Source organism: Podarcis raffonei, chromosome 2 (genome assembly GCF_027172205.1).
Source record: "Podarcis raffonei isolate rPodRaf1 chromosome 2, rPodRaf1.pri, whole genome shotgun sequence".
Taxonomy (NCBI): domain Eukaryota; kingdom Metazoa; phylum Chordata; class Lepidosauria; order Squamata; family Lacertidae; genus Podarcis; species Podarcis raffonei.
In genome coordinates this window covers 15,326,576-15,347,561 of record NC_070603.1, presented here as the reverse complement: position 1 = coordinate 15,347,561, position 20,986 = coordinate 15,326,576, and the positions used below count along the sequence as shown (strand labels likewise).

Genomic DNA, 20,986 nt, shown 5'->3' with positions numbered 1-20,986 from the left:
AAATCAATCCTGTTCTTTTCTGCTCTTACATGGACAGCAATATTCCCAGGGGAAATAGCAAGGATACCCAAGGGCTTCCCTGGCTCTGCATGATATCTGACAGGTGTGGGCATTGGGGAACATCAACACAGCTTCAATAGTACAGTGGTACCTCGGGTTAAGAACTTCATTTGTTCTGGAGGTCCATTCTTAACCTGAAACTATTCTTAACCTGAGGTACCACTTTAGCTAATGGGCCTCCCACTGCCGCCGCTGTGCAATTTCTGTTCTCATCCTGAAGCAAAGTTCTTAACCCAAGGTACTATTTCGGGGTTAGCGGAGTCTGTAACCTGAAGCGTCTGTAACCTGAAGCATCTGTAACCCGAGGTACCACTGTACTAAGCAAAGCAGAGGCCAGAGCAACTACAGTGGTACCTCGGGTTACATACGCTTCAGGTTACATACGTTTCAGGTTACATACGCTTCAGGTTACATACGTTTCAGGTTACAGACTCCACTAACCCAGAAATATTACCTCGGGTTAAGAACTTTACCTCAAGATGAAAACAGAAATCATACGGCGGCAGCGGGAGGCCCCATTAGCTAAAGTGGTACCTCAGATTAAGAACAGTTTCAGGTTAAGAACGGACCTCCAGAACGAATTAAGTACGTAACCAGAGGTACCACTGTACCGTATTGGCCCAAATATAAGCCTCACCTTTTCTCCCCAAATTCTGACTCTGAAAAGTTATAGCGCTGCTTACATTTGTAACATTACGGCTCTCACCCTCCCCCCAGGACGCAGTGTGGGTCAATGGCGCACCACCTGCCCACAGCCCCCGAGCCATCAGGGGAAGGAGAGGGGAGGCCGCCGGCAAAGTGGCGTAGCTCTCCCCCCCCCGGAAACAGCCTGGGTATTCCCAGTATTTTCCTTCCCCCCCTTCAATTTTAAAGGTGCAGCTTATTTATGGGTGCGGCTTATATTCGGGCCAATATGGTAAGTGGAAGCTTTATGCCACAACTGCAAGGAGCATACTGACTGCGGCATTCATCAAAATGTTGGGCTTCACAGGGTTCCTCTTTCCGTATGAGCACATGCTACGGGGCATGACCAACAGTAGCTTCTGCTTTTTCAGGCTGTTGTCGCTATTCTACACAACTATGCCAAGTGTTCAGAGTTGTGTGTCGCAGGAAAACACCCCCCCCCATCATTCAGTTTGTACAAACTTCACACACACTCACACACTAGATACGCTACGCTTCTGTTATAAATTCATAGAAAATAAACCATACATCCGATTTGCACTGTTCCACTTTTATTTTACTCCATGAAGGAAGGACTACAAAATGGGGAAGGTTTGATACAGGGCAGCCATAATCCCTTGAGCATGCCACCACATCCACAGGAGCCCTGCCCAGTTGCTATGCCAACCCTGATGGTCCTAGACAGAAGACCATCAAGATCACAAAAAACTTGCATATGGGAGTGGATTCAGCACGGACTGGAACAAAGGACAATAATCAGCTCTTCCCTCTGGGGGCAGGAAACTGCAAACTCCCCTTTGTCACCTGTAAAGTACTCATGGGGAGGGGGAAAGGGGGAACCAGCCAGGTGACAGGACACTCAGGTTACCACCACAACTCCTCCCTCAACCCCTCCTTTCTGTGATGTATGTATGATGTTTCTGGGGGTGGGCTTGATCTACAGGATGGGAATTTCAAAAGTCTTTATAAGACCTTGCACACCATTTTTTCTGTGTCTTTCCTCTCTCCTGCAAGTGAGGGGAGCACCCTGTTGCAACAGTTCAATAAAGGCCAAGCCTACAGGCTGCTGTTTTGCTCCAAGTTATCCTGGTTGGTGTCTTTGTTTTTGTCCAAGGGAGCCCTCGGATTTTTCCGTTAACAGTGCCAGCAAGTTCCTGTTGATTATCCCAGCCCTGAGATAAGATGTAAACCTGGACCGACTGTATCAGGGGTAGCCAGATGAATTCAAGGAGGAATCAACTTTTAAAACTTGTCTGAGTTAAGAGTTAAGAGAAAATTTAGGGGAAATGATGTACCGGTGGTATATTACCCCGGTTAAATTGGCAAAAATGCATAAATTGAGTAATAAAGCCTGTTGGAAATGCAAATCAAAAGATGGGGATCTCTACCAAATGTGGTGGGAGTGTGAAAAGATGAAAAAGTTTTGGAATTTTATATATAATGAACTGAAGAAACTTCTTAAGTATACATTCCCGAAAAAAACGGAGGCTTTTTTATTAGGGATAATAGGGGAGGAAGTAAAATAGGAGGACCATAACTTATTCCAACACGCTACTGCAGCAGCTAGAATACTTGTGGCCCAAAGAGAGAATATTATGAAAATGATTTATAGGTGGTACATGACCCCAGTCAAGCTTGCAAAAATCTATCATTTGCCCAATAATAAATGCTGGAAATGTAATGAAACTGAAGGTACTTTCTATCACCTTTGGTGGACGTGCCCAAGGATTAAGGTCTTCTGGGAAATGATCTACAATGAAATTAAGAAGGTGCTTAAGTGTACCTTTCATAAGAAACCAGAGGCTTTTCTCCTGGGCATGGTAGGCCAATTGGTGTCAAAGAAAGATAGGACGTTTTTATGTATGCTACAACAGCAGCAAGAGTTCTACTAGCAAAGTATTGGAAGACACAAGAACTACCCATGCTGGAAGAGTGGCAGACGAAGGTGATTGACTATATGGGACTGGCGGAGATGACGGGCAGAATCCGTGACCAAGGGAAAGAGACGGTGGAAGAAGACTGGAAGAAATTTAAATTTTATCTTAAAAATTGTTGTAAAATTATTGAGTGTTAAAATGTCATGGGTAAGTTAAAGCAGATTTGCAGCGATAAATGATTGGATAAGAGAAAAAAGGTTAAAGAAAGGGAATTATAAGTACCGTATTTTTTGCACCATAACACTCACTTTTTTCCTCCTAGAAAGTAAGGGGAAATGTCTGTGCGTGTTATGGAGTGAATGCCTACGGGTGGCATGCCTACGGATTTTCCTCCTCTAAAAACTACGTGTGTGTTATGGTCGGGTGCGTGTTATAGAGCGAAAAATACGGTAATTTAGATCAGGGGTTGCTGAAAAAGTTTAAAACAGGGATGCAGAAAAGGGAGGCATGGGGAAGTCATCGAAATTGGGTATAAGGAAAAAAGGTTATGAAATTATACATGTTTATATGTTTGTTTGTTTTTGTATTGTTATTTGTAATGTCTTATAATATATGTTGGAAAATCAATAAAAATTTTATATATATATAAAAAAAAGAATACTTGTGGCCCAAAAATGGCAATTACAGGAGACCCCAACGATAATGGAATGGCAGGCCAATTTTTTTGAGTATACAGAATTAGCTAAAATGACGTATAGAATTCGAGACCAAAAAGGGACAAAGTTTCAAGAAGAGTGGGGTAAATTTGTGGCATATATAAGAACTAACTGTAGAGGTTTAAAAACTATAGCAGGGTTAACATAAATCCTGTGATGTGTATAGAAGGTGAGGAAGAATCTACAAGAGAAGACATATATTAAGAAAACCAAAGCAGGGAAGGAAGGAAGTCTGGGCGTGAATATACGCAGTGTAAATAAGACGACATAAAATGATGACTGTAAAAGATTGTTTTATTTTTGTTTGTGAAAAACTCAATAAAAAGCATTTTTTTTAAAAATAAAACTTGTCTGAGTAAGAATTTGGAGATTCTAGTTCCTTAAAAAAAAGACATGAGAATTGTTTCCAAGGCTCAACGAAACATTCTGGGCTCAGAGAAGAGAGTTTTCTGGCTCAAACGCGTCATATGCATCATATTAACGTAAATGACCCTGCGCAAGGAATCCTCGCTGTTTTTTTTCTAGCCCTGGATGCGAGAGCAAGGGGATCCCTGGGACCGTCGAAAGGACATTCCAAAGAACAACCCCAAAAGAGAAAAGCATGCGAGACTCGCGTCATTCTGGGAGATGCTTCCGAAACGCCAAACACCCGACTCTTGCGCAATCTCCCTACAGCTGCTGGCCAGCTGTCCCCAGACACCCGGCTCTTGTGTTTGTTCTTAACGAAGAAATGTTTGGCTGCTGGCGACGAGTTCATTCCTTGCTAAAAATTAAGACCAGCTGCTGTGCGTCCAAGCTGAGCAGGAGGAGGACAGGCCTTGTGGCGTTGTCAAAAGGGATTGCCAGGCCTTGTGCAGTACAGGCCAAACGCAGCCGCCGCAGAGGCATTAATAGGCGCGGGCTGGTTTTAGCTGTGTCTTCTGGCTGCTTCCTCTTTGCCAAGCCATAGCTGTCAAGTGTCCCTTATTTGAAGGGACAGTCCCTTATTCCAGCACCATGTCCCGCTGCTGTCCCTTATTGATGGATATCCCTTAAATGTCCCTTAAATGATGTCCCTTAAATTTCAAAGGAAGCAGCTCCTCTCCCTCCCTCCCTCTCTGCCGGCCAGGGAGGAGGGAGGCTCCAATTGTGTTGCTTGGCTATGTTGCTCACCCAATAAGAAGTCTAAGAATGACTGGGGGGTGGAGCTTGCATGCCTTGTGTGTGGCTAGTTAATGCAAGCTGAGGGGTTTTTTGAATGTTGGACACCATTTTGTTGCACGTGCTGCTGCAAACTTTTCAGTGCAAAGCCAGGCCAGGGAGCCATCTTAAGTTGACGCTGCATAGGCCTTGTGGTGCATGTGATTCAGATTCTATTCAGTTGAACCTCTGGTTACAAAGTTGGTTGGACAGTGTTCTCGAAGCTACCAGCATGAGTTTGACCAGACTGCAGGAGGACAGGAAGACTGGACTGCCTGGAACAGGTGAGGCTGCAGGTCCCTTATTTTGGCTGCTGGTCCCTTATTTTCAAATCTGTAAATTGACAGCTATGTGCCAAGCCCACCCCCAAAAATACAACCACAAGAAATAAAAGGTTTTAGCAGGGTTAGGGAACCTTCAGTCTCCTCTGCCCTGCAACCCAATTTCTTGTTGATCACTTGTGATCTTCCCTGGTTTCACTGCTTTGCCAGTCTGAGGGAAAGGGTTGAGAAGAAAGAAGTAACAAAGGGACTTGGGTGCTGGGTTCTTGCTGAACGGCCAATTTATGAACAAAACTTTCACTTTCCAGAAGAGTTGCGCTGGTCTGAAAAAGATTAAAATCTCACCACATCTTATTGGGGGCTGACTTCTGAGCACTTAGCATCCCCAGCCTGGACCACAGCTCCTTGCAATCATGTTCAGCAACAGCTTGACGGGATCCAAAGTCAGGGGGAAGCCAGCTTTGTGGTGAGACGGTAACAAAAGTGAGAGTTGGTTTTGCGCAGGCTTCCTCAACCTGGGCCCTCCATATGTGTTTGGCCTACAACTCCCATGATCCCTAGCTAGCAGGACCAGTGGTCAGGGATGATGGGAATTGTAGTCTCAAAACATCTGGAGGGCCAAAGGTGGAGGAAGCCTGGTTTTGAGTTTCCGTTTTCAAGTGAGTATTCGAACAGGCAACCAGTATAACCACTAGGAAAGCGGTCTATGCTGCTTCACTAGCAGTCTGTGCAGCAAGATTAAGACAGCTTCTCAAAAACAATACAGTGGTACCTCGGCTTACAGACACTTCAGGTTACATACACTTCAGGTTACAGACTCCGCTAACCCAGTAATAGTACCTCAGGTTAAGAACTTTGCTTCAGGATGAGAACAGAAATCGTGCTCCAGCGGCACGGCAGCAGCAGGAGGCCCCATTAGCTAAAGTGGTGCTTCAGGTTAAGAACAGTTTCAGGTTAAGAACGGACCTCCGGAATGAATTAAGTACTTAACCCGAGGTACCACTGTACACCTGATGGGGAACATCATGCGGGACATTTGGAACTCACCCTGAAGAGGATGAACAGCATAGTTAGCTTATTTCGAATGACAAGCACTACAGTGGCCGATCGTGGAAAAATGAATACTTTCCTAGCCGTGCTGCAAACCACAGAGGACAGAAAACTCAGGCTACAGACAGCAGATATCACCTGAATTACAGTAGCAGAACCTCAGCAAATTTTGGGGCAATAGACGTGGGGGAGGGGGGGAATGACTTAAAAGATTCTATGATAGAAGTCTATAAAAGCATTAACAGTGGACAGTGAGAAAATATCCGCTCCCAAGATACTAGAATCAGAGGGCACCCAAGAGTGATTAGCAGTAGGTTCATAGCAAACAAAAGGAAGTTTTCCTTCACGTGTAACACAATTAGCGGATGCGGGTGGCACTGTGGGTTAAACCACAGAGCCTAGGACTTGCCGATCAGAAGGTCGGCGGTTCGAATCCCCGCGACGGGGTGAGCTCCTGTTGCTCGGTCCCTGCTCCTGCCAACCTAGCAGTTTGAAAGCATGTCAAAGTGCAAGTAGATAAATAGGTACAGCTCCAGCGGGAAGGTAAACAGCGTTTCCGTGCGCTGCTCTGGTTCGCCAGAAGCGGCTTAGTCCTGCTGACCACATGACCCAGAAGCTGTACGCCAGCTCCCTTGGCCAATAAAGCGAAATGAGTGCCAAAACCCCAGAGTCGGCCACGATTGGACCTAATGGTCAGGGGTCCCTTTACCTTTACTTTAAGAGTGATTAGCAGTAGGTTCATAGCAAACAAAAGGAAGTTTTCCTTCCTGTGTAACACAATTAGCCAATGGAACTCATTGCAAAGGGATAAAGTGATGGCTGTGAACATAAGTGGATTTTTTTGTTTCCTGTGCACGACTACTCAGGAATTTATTCCCACATAGGTGGCACAGCATCACACGGTTGTATCCTTAAATGCGATTTCTGTGAAATTGTATACCGAGTGTTTTCCATGGCACTTCCCTTGTCTGGTGTGTTTGGGAAAATCAGATACACCTGGCACATGATCCGCATTTCTAATGTGTGATTTGTAACTAATACAACCAGGCCATCTCAATTTCCGTTAAAGAATACTTACGTACTTATGGGCTTTCCTAACTATTTATGAACATTTTCCATAAAACTGAGACGTTTGGTCAGCAGAGGGCACTACGTTACCATATATCGCACGCGAAAGCAGCACGAGCGAGAATGTAAAAAATACATACATACAGAAATACAGGTTTATATTTACCGGTATACAGTCCCGGGGCATATTTCAACCGCATCTGTCTACAGGAGAGAGTTGGTCTGCGTGCAATATTTATTTATTGGCGTGCAATAAATAAACCAAGTCCTTTTTCCTCTTCCTTTGCTTTCTTTCTTGCAAGCAACGTCCAACCCTTCCCATATGCACACACGCCGCCCTCGGGTCCCCAGGAACAAAATATGCAGACGATCAAGGGGGAAGCGAGCTGTCTTATAATTTGCAAATCAATAAATTCTCATGAGGATTGTCTCGTCGCCTTGCCACAAACGAATATTGGGGCAAGGGTAGGCAATATTCGTCGCAAGAGAGCAAAAGCACAATCCTCGTTTGTTCGGAAAACAATTCCTTTGCAGGCATTTCGGATTTGTATGCAAAAGCAAAAAGAGAGAGAGCTTTTTGTTTGTTGTCACAAGGATCGCTTTCATGGCTTCAGAAACGGGGGCCAAGATCCGGTTTCCCAGCCTAAGGCTAAGGCAAAACCCGCAGCGGAAGCCCCGCTACCTGGACCGCATAAAAAAAGAGCATTGTCTCGTCGTCACACCGGAGACAATTGAAACAATCCGGATCTCTCGGGAAAGGGCGCAATCCAAGACCCTCCGGCCCCACCACTGGCGAGCTGTGTAAGAACACTGAGGTCTAGCGCCTTGGAAGTGGAAGAGGCAGACGGGGGGGGGCGCCCTCTGCAAGAACACTGAGGTCTAGCGCCTTGGAAGTGGAAGAGGCAGACGGGGGGGGCGCCCTCTGCAAGAACACTGAGGTCTAGCGCCTTGGAAATTGAAGAGGCAGACGGGGGGGGCGCCCTCTGCAAGAACACTGAGGTCTAGCGCCTTGGAAATTGAAGAGGCAGACGGGGGGGGGCGCCCTCTGCAAGAACACTGAGGTCTAGCGCCTTGGAAATTGAAGAGGCAGACGGGGGGCGCCCTCTGCAAGAACACTGAGGTCTAGCGCCTTGGAAATTGAAGAGGCAGACGGGGGGGCGCCCTCTGCAAGAACACTGAGGTCTAGCGCCTTGGAAGTCGAAGAGGCAGAGGAGGGGGCGCCCTCTGCAAGAACACTGAGGTCTAGCGCCTTGGAAGTCGAAGAGGCAGAGGAGGGGGCGCCCTCTGCAAGAACACTGAGGTCTAGCGCCTTGGAAGTCGAAGAGGCAGAGGAGGGGGCGCCCTCTGTAAGAACACTGAGGTCTAGCGCCTTGGAAGTTCAAGAGGCAGACGAGGGGGGAGGGCGCCCTCTGCAAGAACACTGAGGTCTAGCGCCTTGGAAATTGAAGAGGCAGACGGGGGGGCGCCCTCTGCAAGAACACTGAGGTCTAGCGCCTTGGAAGTCGAAGAGGCAGAGGAGGGGGCGCCCTCTGCAAGAACACTGAGGTCTAGCGCCTTGGAAGTCGAAGAGGCAGACGAGGGGAGAGGGCGCCCTCTGGTCCCCAATCCAGGCTCCTTTACGAAGGATAATGGGATTATTATTTTTTCCTGGAAGCGGTGCGGAGTTTCTTCTGAGGTGGTCGTGACTCACAGGGGAAGGCTGGGGGGGGGGATTCCTCTGGAAAGCGTCAAAAGGGTTCCTTGCAGCCTTTCTCTGTCTGTGGGTCCCCAGATGTTGTGAAACTACAACTCCCATCACCCCTAGTTAGCAAGGCCAGAGCTCAGGGATGATGGGAGTTGTAGTCCAACAACATCTAGGGACGCACAGGTTGAGAACCACTGCATGGGGTTGGAGAGCGGCCAGAGAGCGCCCCACTTTGAACTGGAAGGGACTCATCTAGTCCACCCAACCCCAAGGCAGGAATATGCAGCTGGCCCATACGGGGATCGCACCTGCAACCTCGGCACTATCAACACCCCGCTCTAACCAACGGGGCTATTCCCCTCCTCCTGAACCTCTGTGGCCGCGCAATGGGTCCCTGGCGCAATGGCTGTTCACCAGAAGGTTGCTGGTTCGAGCCCAGCCCGGCAGGATTCTTGCATTGCAGGGGGTTGGTCTAGATGACCACTTGGGGTCCCTTCCCATTCTACTCCGGAAAGAAGGCGGGGACGTTCCCGGCTATGGGCTCGAGGGGGCGGGGCCTAACTGGAAAGGGCGTGGCTCCGCCGGCCCTAAAGAGGCGGGGAGAGACACCGCTTGCGAGAGAAGCCGAGGGGAGGGCGTGGCCTGGCCGGGAGGAGGGCGTGGTCTCCGCGACGCCCCGCCCCCGGCGCTCCTCCAAGAGCCCATATAGCTCCGTGCAGCGCCGCCGCCCCCTTTTCCTTTCCGCCCCCCCCCGGCTATGACCCTGCGGAGGCTCCGGAGGCTCCGGCCGGGGCAGCCCGACCCAGAGGCGGCGGCGGCGTCGAGTGTGGCGGGCGCCGGTGTTCTCGGCGGCCGAGCGTCGGAGCTGGAGCTGGAAAGGGCGCTGGCGGCCTCGGGGGGCACCTTGCCCCGAGCCCGGAGGGTGAGTGAGAGCCTGGGCTGCTGCCGCCCTCTCTGCACGGACGGGGCTGGACCCGAGACCCGTGTCGCGCCAACACGCGCCGCGTCCCCACGAGACGCGCTCCCCGCCGCCCTAAGCCAACAGACCCCAGTCCTAGGGCGGGTCCCATCCGGACCCTAATAATACGCCTCTGCCGCCTCCCATCACTTTTCCCCCGACGAGGATCGGGGCAGGAATGAATGACACCCTCCCCGGATTTCCCTCTTCAACTCCACGGGAGACGGAAAAGCACGCGGGGACGTCGCCCCCCTCCCGCGCCTCTTCCAGGCTGCCTTTCTTGGAGACGTTTCCTTCCTTCCACCGCTTCCCAGCCATACTTTCCCCTCGCCCCCCCTCCCATCTCGGATGCGCGCCCCCGAGATCAAAGTCCTGCTTAAGTCCTCCCCCGCATCCTCGGAGCACCTGCGAGGTGCGCTTCCAGTCCGCGATGGGGGGCGAAGTGGGAATCGGGGTGCTCCTGGGTCGGGACTCCCTGGTGCGGAGGGAGAGGCGAGGTCTCTTGACACGGATTTTCCCCTTATTGCCTCCTTCTGCTTGGGCGACGCGAGGGACAAAAGGAATGCTGCTGGCGCTGCTTTGCTTGCCCCACGTGGCTCACCTGGGATCCTAGAGTTGGAAAGGGACCCCGAGGGTCATCTAGCCCAGCCCCACTGCAATGCAGGAATCATCTTCTCCTAAGTTGCCATTTGTGGGGGCAGGCGAACTCCCTTCCGGGCTCTGCGGATTGTTGCCCAAAAAGGATAGTTTGTTTGTTTGTTTTTCTCACTCTTGTGGACTACTGTACTTATTTAGTTCAGGTGGTTTGTAATGCCTGCCCTATATAAATGGACGGCGTTTCTTGCCCAGCAAGGTGGTTGTGAGTACAGTGGTACCTCGGGTTAAGTACTTAATTCGTTCCGGAGGTCCGTTCTTAACCTGAAAGTGTTCTTAACCTGAAGTACCACTTTAGCTAATGGGGCCTCCTGCTGCTGCCGCGCCACTGGAGCACGATTTCTGTTCTCAGGTGGTCTATAAGATGTTTTTCATGTTGAACTTGAGCATGGATATCCATGCAAGCGCACATGCGCCAGAATATCAATGGAAACATCCCCCGGGTATCCTACAAAGTGAGAAATTAGTAATACAGTGGTACCTCGGGTTGAGTACTTAATTCGTTCTGGAGGTCCGTTCTTAACCTGAAACTGTTCTTAACCTGAAGACCACTTTAGCTAATGGGGCCTCCCGCTGCTGCTGTGCCGCCGGAGCACAATTTCTGTTCTTATCCTGAAGCAAAGTTCTTAACCTGAAGCACTATTTCTGGGTTAGTGGAGTCTGTAACCTGAAGCATATGTAACCTGAAGCATATGTAACCCGAGGTACCACTGTGCAAGTAAAATGCAAACACAACTTGTGGCTTTTGGTGCTATCTGAAGCTGGTGATGCAGCTGTTGGACCTCCCAAAAACTTTTTACCAGGAGAGAGAGAAAGAAGAGACTCTCCTTTTACAGGGGTACTTTTGATGGAACGCGGGTGGCGCTGTGGGTTAAACCACAGAGCCTAGGACTTGCCAATCAGAAGGTCGGCAGTTCAAATCCCCACGACAGGGTGAGCTCCCGTTGCTTGGTCCCTGCTCCTGCCAACCTAGCAGTTCGAAAGCATGTCAAAGTGCAAGTAGATAAATAGGTACCACTCCAGCGGGAAGGTAAACGGCGTTTCCGTGAGCTGCTCTGGTTCACCAGAAGCGGCTTAGTCATGCTGGCCACATGACCCGGAAGCTGTACGCCGGCTCCCTCGGCCAATAAAGCGAGATGAGCGCCGCAACCCCAGAGTTGGTCACGACTGGACCTAATGGTCAGGGGTCCCTTTACCTTTACTTTTGATGTGTTTGCATGTGTGTCGACCTATGACCCGCTGGGTTCTTCAGATATTTATTGGACTCCACCTCCCATCATCCTTGGCTGGTTGGGGCTGATGGGACTTGGGAGTGCAGCTGCATTTGGAGACCACCACATTCACTATCCCTGGGTGTGCTTTTTTTTTGTTGTTCCAGACAACGCTTCTTTGCATGGGGCTTGTGGGGATGCAACTTAGAGCCACCCCTGGCTGGGATCTCCATTCGCCTTTAAAAATTGCACCTACTTTCTGTCCCACGAATGTTCCCAAGAGACTCCATGCAAAAATGCACCTCAAAACTGCACATGCATACCTAGAAAACGATATTATTGAGCTCACTGGTATTTTTGTGTGTGTGTTTAACGTGGAACATGGAGATCTGGGTTAGACAGTTGTGGTGTTTGGGCACTTCCAAAGCTTGCATGGGATGTTTCCTTATCTGAAGGGAACCTATTGAGAAGTGGCAATAGGGTGAGGAAATGATGCAGTATTCATTCGGCAATTCCTCCCTTTCAAACTTTGTGGTCCTCCTTCCGTTTCCTGCTTTTAGAGGTACATGATTGGGTTCCTTGGAAAGCTACAGCAACTTGAGAGAGGGAGAATTGATGCAACTATGACTTCTAAGTTGCAGGTGAACTGTGGTCTGTGTAGAGTGTGCAAGGCTTAGCAGTTTCGGGAAATTAAATGTGATCAGAAATCTCTGGCCAAGGAGCCATATAAGCTTGAGATGCCCACTATCTATTCACAGGCAGATCGAACCCTGCTGATCACCGATTACTTGATCCCAGCATCTTGGGGTGATTACTTGAACAGTATTTGATTAGAGGGTTATCCATTAGCTAATGAGAAGTGTGATGGTTTGTGAGGCGCTCTGAGATCCATGGATGAAGAGTGGCAAATTTAATAAATAAATAAAAATAATATATGGTTACGCTGTTTTTCCAACCACAGAGTAAAGACACCCCGATTCTCCTCCTATAGCAAGGACTTGCTTCTCTCTCATCTGTATATGGATTTATCCCTTGTTTTCCTGCGTTTCAATGACTGTCATCTGCTTTCGTAGTCTTGTGTGGTTGCATCTGCTATAACTTTCTTTTGTACTCCATTTCTGACCCATGTGATACACCTTAGATCAGTCTTCCCCAATGTGCTGCTCTCCAGGTGTGTTTAGACTACAACATGGGTAGGCAAACTAAGGCCCAGGGGCCGGATCCGGCCCAATCGCCTTCTAAATCCAGCCTGCGGACGGTCCAGGAATCAGTGTGTTTTTACATGAGTAGAATGTGTTCTTTTATTTAAAATGCATCTCTGGGTTATTTGTGGGGCATAGGAATTTGTGCTCCCCCCCAAAAAAATATAGTCTTGGCCCCCCCACAGGGTCTGAGGGACAGTGGACCGGCCCCCTGTTGAAAAATTTTGCTGACCCCTGGACTACAACTCTCACCAGCCCCGGGGAGCATAGCCTAGGGGCAAGAATTATGGCAGTTGCAATCCAACATCTGGAGATTGGGTTAGAGGGTTGGAAGAGACCCAATTTCGCATCCCCATTCTGCCACAAAACTCAATCGGTGATTTTGAGTCGGTCAACATCTGTCTGCCCAACCTAACTCACAAGGTTGTTGTGAAAATAAAACTGGTTAGAGAAAGCTGCAGAGGTTACATACGTTCAAAACATTTATACCACTTTTTACAGTCATGGCTCCCTCAAAGAATCCTGTCTACAGTAGCTTACCCCTTGCAGAGCCACAATTCCCAGCACCCGTCTCAAACTACAGTTCCCAGCATTTCTTAGATTCATGGTTCTAACGGTGGTGTAAAAGTGCTTTAAATGCATGGAGAAAATGTGACTGTAGGCTGCCCTGAGCTACCTGGAGGAAGGCTGTTATTTTAAAACTCTTCATTTCACACACACCCCCACACACACCTGGAATATTCGTTGCTCTTTCTTGATCTTCCAGAAAGCAATTAAACCAACCGGCAAACTGCAAAGTCGCTAGCGCCTTTTCTCATAGCTTTTCTGCTGCGTTCTCGAAGCAGCTCCTGAACTTTGCAGCAGCAACTAAATCTGAACTGAAGCTGGTCCCGTTGGCAAAATACAAAGCCTGTACATCTGGTACTAGCGCCACGAGCTCCGCAGTCGCATGCAATATGGTTTTCAACCACATATGTTGCTTCAGGCAAGTCGTCGGGCTCCTGTGGTAAACTCTGTCTGGCGGGGTTGCAGTTAAAAGTGGCTTAACACCAGACTCTTCCCCCCCGCCCCCCCCCCCGAAGCTGCTGAGCAGCTTAGCTTGTTGACCAGGGCAATTTGCAGATTCGGTGCTTTTTCAGTGTGAGAAAAGTTGGCAACTGGCGAATGCCCAGGCCAGAGGTTTGCCAAAACTGATGTAGGGGTAATCCCAGCGTATCTACAAAATATGTCCAGGTCTCCTACGACCTTTTCGGAGGGATTGGTAGTCTGAGTGAAGGAAAAAGCAGAGAACTTCAAATGCTGCTTGTGTCCAGCATATTTGACTTACCCTCCTACCCTCATCGTACACACAAATAATAAACAATTTTTTCTGAAAAACACAAAAGTTATTCCAGTTAAGCTAGATAACCACTTGGATCACCGGCTTATGGAAGAAAGGGAACAATTGCCAACAAAATTAGTAGGCTAAATTCCTGGGACCTTAGTTTGGTCAAGATCTCCCGATAAAATATGAGTACTTGACATTTTTGAGATGCATCACTACAATGATTCACTGATCAAAAGAACACTAGCAGTACAATAAGGCTCTAATAGGGCAATACGGGATCAGGAAAAGGTAGGGTATTTTGTCTCTGTGTGTCCCAGGAGCTCTGCCTTCCCCATCTTCATTTAGAAACTGAAAGGCCAAGGAAAAGCAATGTTGGAAGCGAGTGCAATTTGTGATCATGGAGCAGCGTCATTCCTGATCACAGGGCAGGTCTGTTAAAGCACCCGACTTCGCTTTTAATTTCTTGCTTTTGTTGAGCTGGTGCCAGCAGGAGAGAACCGTAGCCAGTCTTAAAAGGCAGGGTGTTTTTATTTATTTAATGAATTCTTCTGGTTTTTGAGAAGGAGAGTTATTAAAATAGCAGGTTCTATTAAGGGTCTATGTGTGCAAGATTGCCAGGTGGGCTAGGCATTTAGAGTTGCAGCGGGGATTTGCAGGCTGTGCTGAGTGGGGCGTTTGTGATGGTGTGTATGAAATGGGGGTTGCAGTCACCGTGTGGCGAGGTGTGTTTTTCGGGTATCGAGTGTGAGGCAGATAGGGTTCAGAAGGAGAATAGGGTATACAGGAGGCAGTGTTCGAAATTAAACAGGAGCCAGGCACATTTTGCACCTGGCTATCGGCCAGGGACACGGGTGGTGCTGTGGGTTAAACCACAGAGCCTAGGGCTTGCCGATCAGAAGGTTGGCAGTTCAAATCCCCATGACAGGGTGAGCTCCCGTTGCTCGGTCCCTGCTCCTGCCAACCTAGCAGTTCGAAAGCACGGAAAAGTGCAAGTAGATAAATAGGTACCGCTCTGGCGGGAAGGTAAACGGTGTTTCTGTGCGCTGCTCTGGTTCACCAGAAGTGGCTTAGGCATGCTGGCCACATGACCCAGAAGCTGTACGCCGGCTCCCTCAGCCAGTAAAGCGAGATGAGCGTCGCAACCCCAGAGTCGGCCTAATGGACCTAAATGGTCAGGGGTCCCTTTACCTATCCCTTTATCTATCGGCCACTTGAGAGCAAGTAAATATATCTGGGCACCAGGATGGTGCCTGATATCTCCACCATCTGGGGATCAGTGGATCCTGACTGTTTCCCCACGCTAATACCATATCCTGTACAATTCCATCTGTTCTATTTTATCTGTACAATCAGAATGAATTTCAGGAACCGAAATGCTTTTTCTGTGCAGGCTGAGCAGGAGCAGTGAACAACATTTATAGTTAAATGTTGTAGGTTGTCTTACCCCACCCCACGGCCCTGCTCACAGTTATGAATAATATTCTTACTTTATGAATGGTCTGTTTCACCGTTCAGAAAAAGGGGTCGGAATAGGCCAATACCTATGTCGACCATCCCTGGATCAAGTGACTTTCCTTCTTTAAGTTCTCAAAGTTCTTTAACCTAGCTCAAGGTTCTCGCCTGAACCAGCCAGATCTTTTACTGACAATCCATCACATTCAGTCCATCATCTGAAAAATTAGACTTTAGAGACGTCTTGCCCCAAAATGGCAACTAGACATTCCGTTTTGGCAACTTTAACCCTGGTTAAAGTTAAAAAGTAGAGACATCACCTTGCCAACAAAGGTCCGTATAGTAAAAGCTATGGTTTTCCCAGTAGTGATGTATGGAAGTGCTTTTGAATTATGGTGCTGGAGGAGACTCTTGAGAGTCCCATGGACTGCAAGAAGATCAAACCTCTCCATTCTGAAGGAAATCAGCCCTGAGTGCTCATTGGAAGGACAGATCCTGAAGCTGAGGCTCCAATACTTTGGCCACCTCATGAGAAGAGAGGACTCCCTGTAAAAGACCCTGATGTTGGGAAAGATGGAGGGCACAAGGAGAAGGGGACGACAGAGGATGAGATGGTTGGATAGTGTCTTCGAAGCTACCAGCATGAGTTTGACCAAATTGCGGGAGGCAGTGGAAGACAGGAGTGCCTGGCGTGCTCTGGTCCATGGGGTCACGAAGAGTCGGACACGACTAAACGACTAAACAACAACAACAAAGGAGCCATTTGGCACCAAGCTTATATATCTGAGTTTATAACACTGGTAGTGAGACTTGAGTAGGTTTCCAAAGGTGATCTCAGGCCCAAAAAGATTGGCAAGCCCTCATTTGATCACTAAGCCACACTGGCATATTTCATAACCAAAGGAATAGGTGCTGCACGCTCTCTCTCCGCAAACATGGTGGTCCTGGCAAAATCTTTACTTCAAACCCAGAGCTATGTACTTATTTTTCCAGTACAGTGGTACCTCGGTTTAAGAACAGTCCAGTTTAAGAACAATTTGGTTTACAAACTCCGCAAAACCGGAAATAGTGTCTTGGTTTGAGAACTTTACCTTTGTCTAAGGACGGAATCCAAACGGTGGAAGGGCACTGGTGGCGGGAGGCCTCATTAGGGAAAGCGCACCTCGGTTCAAGAACGGTTTTGGTTTAAGAACGGACTTCCGGAAGGGATTAAGTTCGTAAACCGAGGTACCACTATACTTACTGCCATAGACTTTAACAGAACAGGAAAATCTTAACTTTTGAACCGCCACTCAAAATTTCACCCAGTTGCTTTCCTCGAGAAGCCTAAATAAGAGTCACACTAGGTTTCACTAAAATGGGAAGTAAATAAATGATCTGGCTATTTTTAAAGTAGGAGGCGGAAGCCTCAGTTACAGACCTTCTTTATATTGCTGGACCTCTGCCAATTCTTATTGGATCGGTTTGAAACTTCCCTGCATCCGCAGACCCCATTGGGTTGATCAACGGTGCCAAGTTTCAACATATTAGTTCAACAGGTGCCATTTTTAAATAAAGTATAAGAGTTTTGGGTCTTCTGGCAAAGCTTCCTTTTTGCAAAGTTTTCTCCAAGCCTTCTCCCCTCCCCCTGTAAAACCTTTGATGCCCTTATTACCGGATCCCAGACCCGGCTTTGGCGTGGCTCCTTCAGGGTTGAATTACTAAAGCACAAAGTATGCGTGTACCACATCAGTTGCAAAAAGGGACGCCTGCCTGTTTCCTTTTCCTCTTTAAAGTTCACAGGCACAAGGCCCTTCTCATGCTTTGCTCAGTGCTCCTGTGTGTTTTTTAAAAGGTTAAAAGTCGCCTGAAGAGCATTCTGTTGTATGAAAAAACCTCGGATTGGTGCTTTAACTTGTGTCCCATACCACATTCAGGTCCGTTCCCTGATTTAAATTAAATTTTAAAAGTTCCTTAAGGTTTTTTTTCCGCTTTTTGTGAGGTGTTTGTTGTACAAAATTCCTTCATTTAATCTCCACCTCTATGGAGTTTTCCCTTCTTCTCTCAGTTCCACTAACACAGGCTTGGGATAGCAGGCTTGTTGGTTTTTGAACGTCTGGTGTAGATTTTTTCAATTTCGTTGTTCTGTATGGGACAATGACAATAAGGATTACCGTTTCGTATCGTATTGTGGTCAGAAAGTGACCTAGGCGGTATCTGTTTTCTTCATCCACAATGATAAATCACTGGATGTCCATATAAAGTCGATTCTTCCGGCAGACTGATTGTGGCTCTGAGAAAAAGGTGAATTCTCTGTCCAGTGGGTGTTTAAATCTCCATATGTCAATCAAATTAAAGTTTTCCACCAATTTAAAAAAGGTTACCGGTAGTCTCCCTTCCTTATTTTCAGTTTTCCTTATTGTCCTGTCCATTTCTAGGGAGATTTCCCCCATTAGTATATCCAAGTAGAATTATCTTCTGGTCCATGAATTCAAACATTCTTCTAATGTTTTATAAAATTCCGACTATCATTTGGTGCATAATTTCCAACTATTACTAATTTCTCACTTTGTGTGATCCCCGGGGCATGTTTCCATTGATATTCTGGCGCGTGTGCGCCTGCATGGATATCCATGCTCAAGTTCAACATGAAAAGCATCTTATAGACCATCTGGAAACCCCCTTTGCCAACAACCCCTCTAAGGAAAGTTACTGTGATGTGTCTTTTACTGGAAATTCTTTAAAAAGAAAAGGCTAGCTGATGTTCACCTGGACTTGCTGTTTAAGAACCCACAGGTCCTCACCAAACATCATCATTAACATCATAGAGTTGGAAGAGACTCAAGGGCCTAGTCCAAACCCCCACAAATGCAGGAATCTCGGCTAAAGCATCCATGACAGATGGCCAGCCAACCTCTGCTTAAAAACCTCCGAGGAAGGAGAGTCAACAGCCTCTCGTGAGAGTCTGCTCCACTGCTGAACAGCTCTTATTGTCAGAAAGTTTTTCTGAATGTTTAGTCGGAATCTCCTTTCCAGAAACTTGAAGCCATTGGTTCGAGTCCTACCCTCCAGAGCAGGAGAAAACAAGTACCGTATTTTTTGCTCTATAAGACTCACTTTTTCCCTCCTAAAAAGTAAGGGGAAATCTGTGTGCGTCTTATGGAGCGAATGCAGGCTGCGCAGGTATCCCAGAAGCCAGAACAGCAAGAGGGATTGCTGCTTTCACTGCGCAGCGATCCCTCTTACTGTTCTGGCTTCTGAGATTCAGAATATTTTTTTTCTTGTTTTCCTCCTCCAAAAACTAGGTGCGTCTTATGGTCTGGTGTGTCTTATAGAGCGAAAAATATGGTATGTTTCCTCTTCCACGTGACAGCTCTTAAGATATTTGAAGATGGCTATCATATCTCCTATCAGTTTCCTCTTTTCCAGGCTAAACATACCCAGCTCCTTCAAGCGCTCCTCATAAGACTTAGTTACCAGTTTTTTATTTTTATTTTTATTTTTATTTTTATTTTTATTTTTATTTTTATTTTTATTTTTATTTTTATTTTTATTTTTATTTTTATTTTATTATTACCCTGCCCATCTGGCTGAGTTTCCCCAGCCACTCTGGTCGGCTCCCAGCGGAATATTAATAATAATAAAGCGATAAAACATAATAATAATACAGTTATACTTTGGGTTACAGGCGCTTCAGGTTGTGTTTTTTCGGGTTGTGGACTGCCGAAACCTGGAAGTACTGAAACGGGTTACTTCTGGGTTTCAGACGGTCGCGCATGCGCAGAAGTGCTAAATCTTGCTTTGCACATGCGCAGAAGCACCGAATCACAATGTGCGCAGATGCGCCGCTGCAGGTTGCGAACATGCATCCCGCATGGATCACGTTCACAACCCAAGCGTCCATTGTAATAATTATAATTATAATATATCCTGCCAATCTGGCTGGGTTTCCAGCACATATAAAAACATAATAAGGCGCCAGACATTAAAAACTGCCGTGTAGTTATTTATCTCCTTGACATCTGATGGGAGGTTGTTGGGTGCCACTACTGAGAAGGCCCACTGCGATGAACAATTGGACCACTTTAACTGTCCAAAGAATCCAGAGAACTGTAGTTTAATGGCACTGGGAATTGTAGCTCTGTGATAAACCAGGATTTTTTTTGCAAGCAGGGAGCCATGACTGTTAAAGTCATGTAAATGTGCTTTCAATGCATGGTGCGGGGGTAGCCTCTAAGCCAGGGGTCCCCAACCTGTGGCCCATGGGCCACAAGCGGCCCACAGAAGCCATTTAACTGAGCCGCCCGCTCGGTGAGTCCCCACACGCTGCACTAAACCGGCGCAGTGCGGCGCAGAGACTCCAGAAATTGCATTTGCGTATGTCCACGGCGCCGGAAATCGCTTCTGCGCATGTCTGCGGTGCCGGAAATCGCTTCTGCACATGCCCAGAGGCCGGAAATCGCTTCTGCACGTGCCCAGATGCCGGAAATCACTTCTGCGCATGTCCGTGGCACCAGAAATTGCTTCTGCGCATGCCCAGACGCCGGAAATCGCTTCTGCGCGTGCTCAGACGCCGGAAATCGCTTCTGGGCATGTCTGTGGTGCCGGACATCGCTTCTGTGCATGTCCGCGGTGCCAGAAACCGCTTCTGTGCATGTCCAGGCGGCGGAAATCGCTTCTGCGCATGCCCAGACACCAGAAATTGCTTCTGTGCATGTCCGTGGCACTGGAAATAGCTTCTGCACATGCCCAGATGCCGGAAATCACGTCTGCACATGTTCACGGTGCTGGAAGTCGCTTCTGTGCATGCACAGAGGCCGGAAAACGCTTCTGCGCATGCCCAGATGCCGGAAATCGCTTCTGTGCAGGCACGATTTTCGGCCTCTGGGCGTGCGCAGAAGCAATTTCTGGCGCCGTGGACATGTACAGACACGATTTCCGGCGTCGCACTGCGTCTGTCCGGCCCTCGGAGGATCTCCGCAGGAGTGATCCGGCCCCTGCCCGGTACGCCTTGCCTACCCCTGCTCTAAGCTGTAGCGTAAATATAGCCCTGCAGAGGCAATTTGGCTGCCAAGCGCTACGTCTCTGAGCCGAAGTTTGTGTTGGTTGCGGCAACAGTTGGGGGAAATAAGGACTCATTTCCTGTGCAGCTCTGCACATCCCATAATAGTATCCTGTGGCTATGGCAGCCTGTTACTGCACGCAGAGATAACAGCTGCTGAAAGGAACTTTGAATGCTGCGAGCTATTGTACAAATGGGCTTGAGCGCCGGAGAAACTGTCTAGAAATAAGTTCCGTTAACCAAGTTATACAATTTGTTGCTTTTAATAGGGGGGCGGGAGACGGAGCGGGGGTGCAACTGCTGCGAGGGGAATGACGTCAGTGCAAAAAAAAAAAAAGAGCCCCCCTCCAAACACCTTGACATCACTGTTTTTCAGAACAGGAATGACATAAGTGTAAAGAAGCAGAACAATTGTGTCAGGAACTTGTGTGGTGGCGGCTAATTTGCGAAGTTGTTTCAAAACAAGCCTTCCTTGCTAGCTTCAGAAACTGTTCCGAGGTTGGGAGCAGAACTGTGGAAGTTTTTTCAATTGCTCCTGAAAA

The 20,986-nt window shown here is 47.9% G+C and overlaps 1 protein-coding gene across 1 annotated transcript in view; it reads left to right on the top strand.

The window, feature by feature from the left end:
* Window positions 1–9,273: 9,273 nt before the first annotated feature.
* TAMALIN (trafficking regulator and scaffold protein tamalin) overlaps window positions 9,274–20,986 on the top strand; it is a 41,448-nt gene continuing 29,735 nt past the window's right edge. Inside the window, exon 1 of the mRNA XM_053375067.1 lies at window positions 9,274–9,521. Within this exon, the coding sequence (XP_053231042.1) occupies window positions 9,357–9,521 (165 nt within the window). The 5' untranslated portion in view covers window positions 9,274–9,356. The remainder of the gene's footprint in view (window positions 9,522–20,986) is intronic.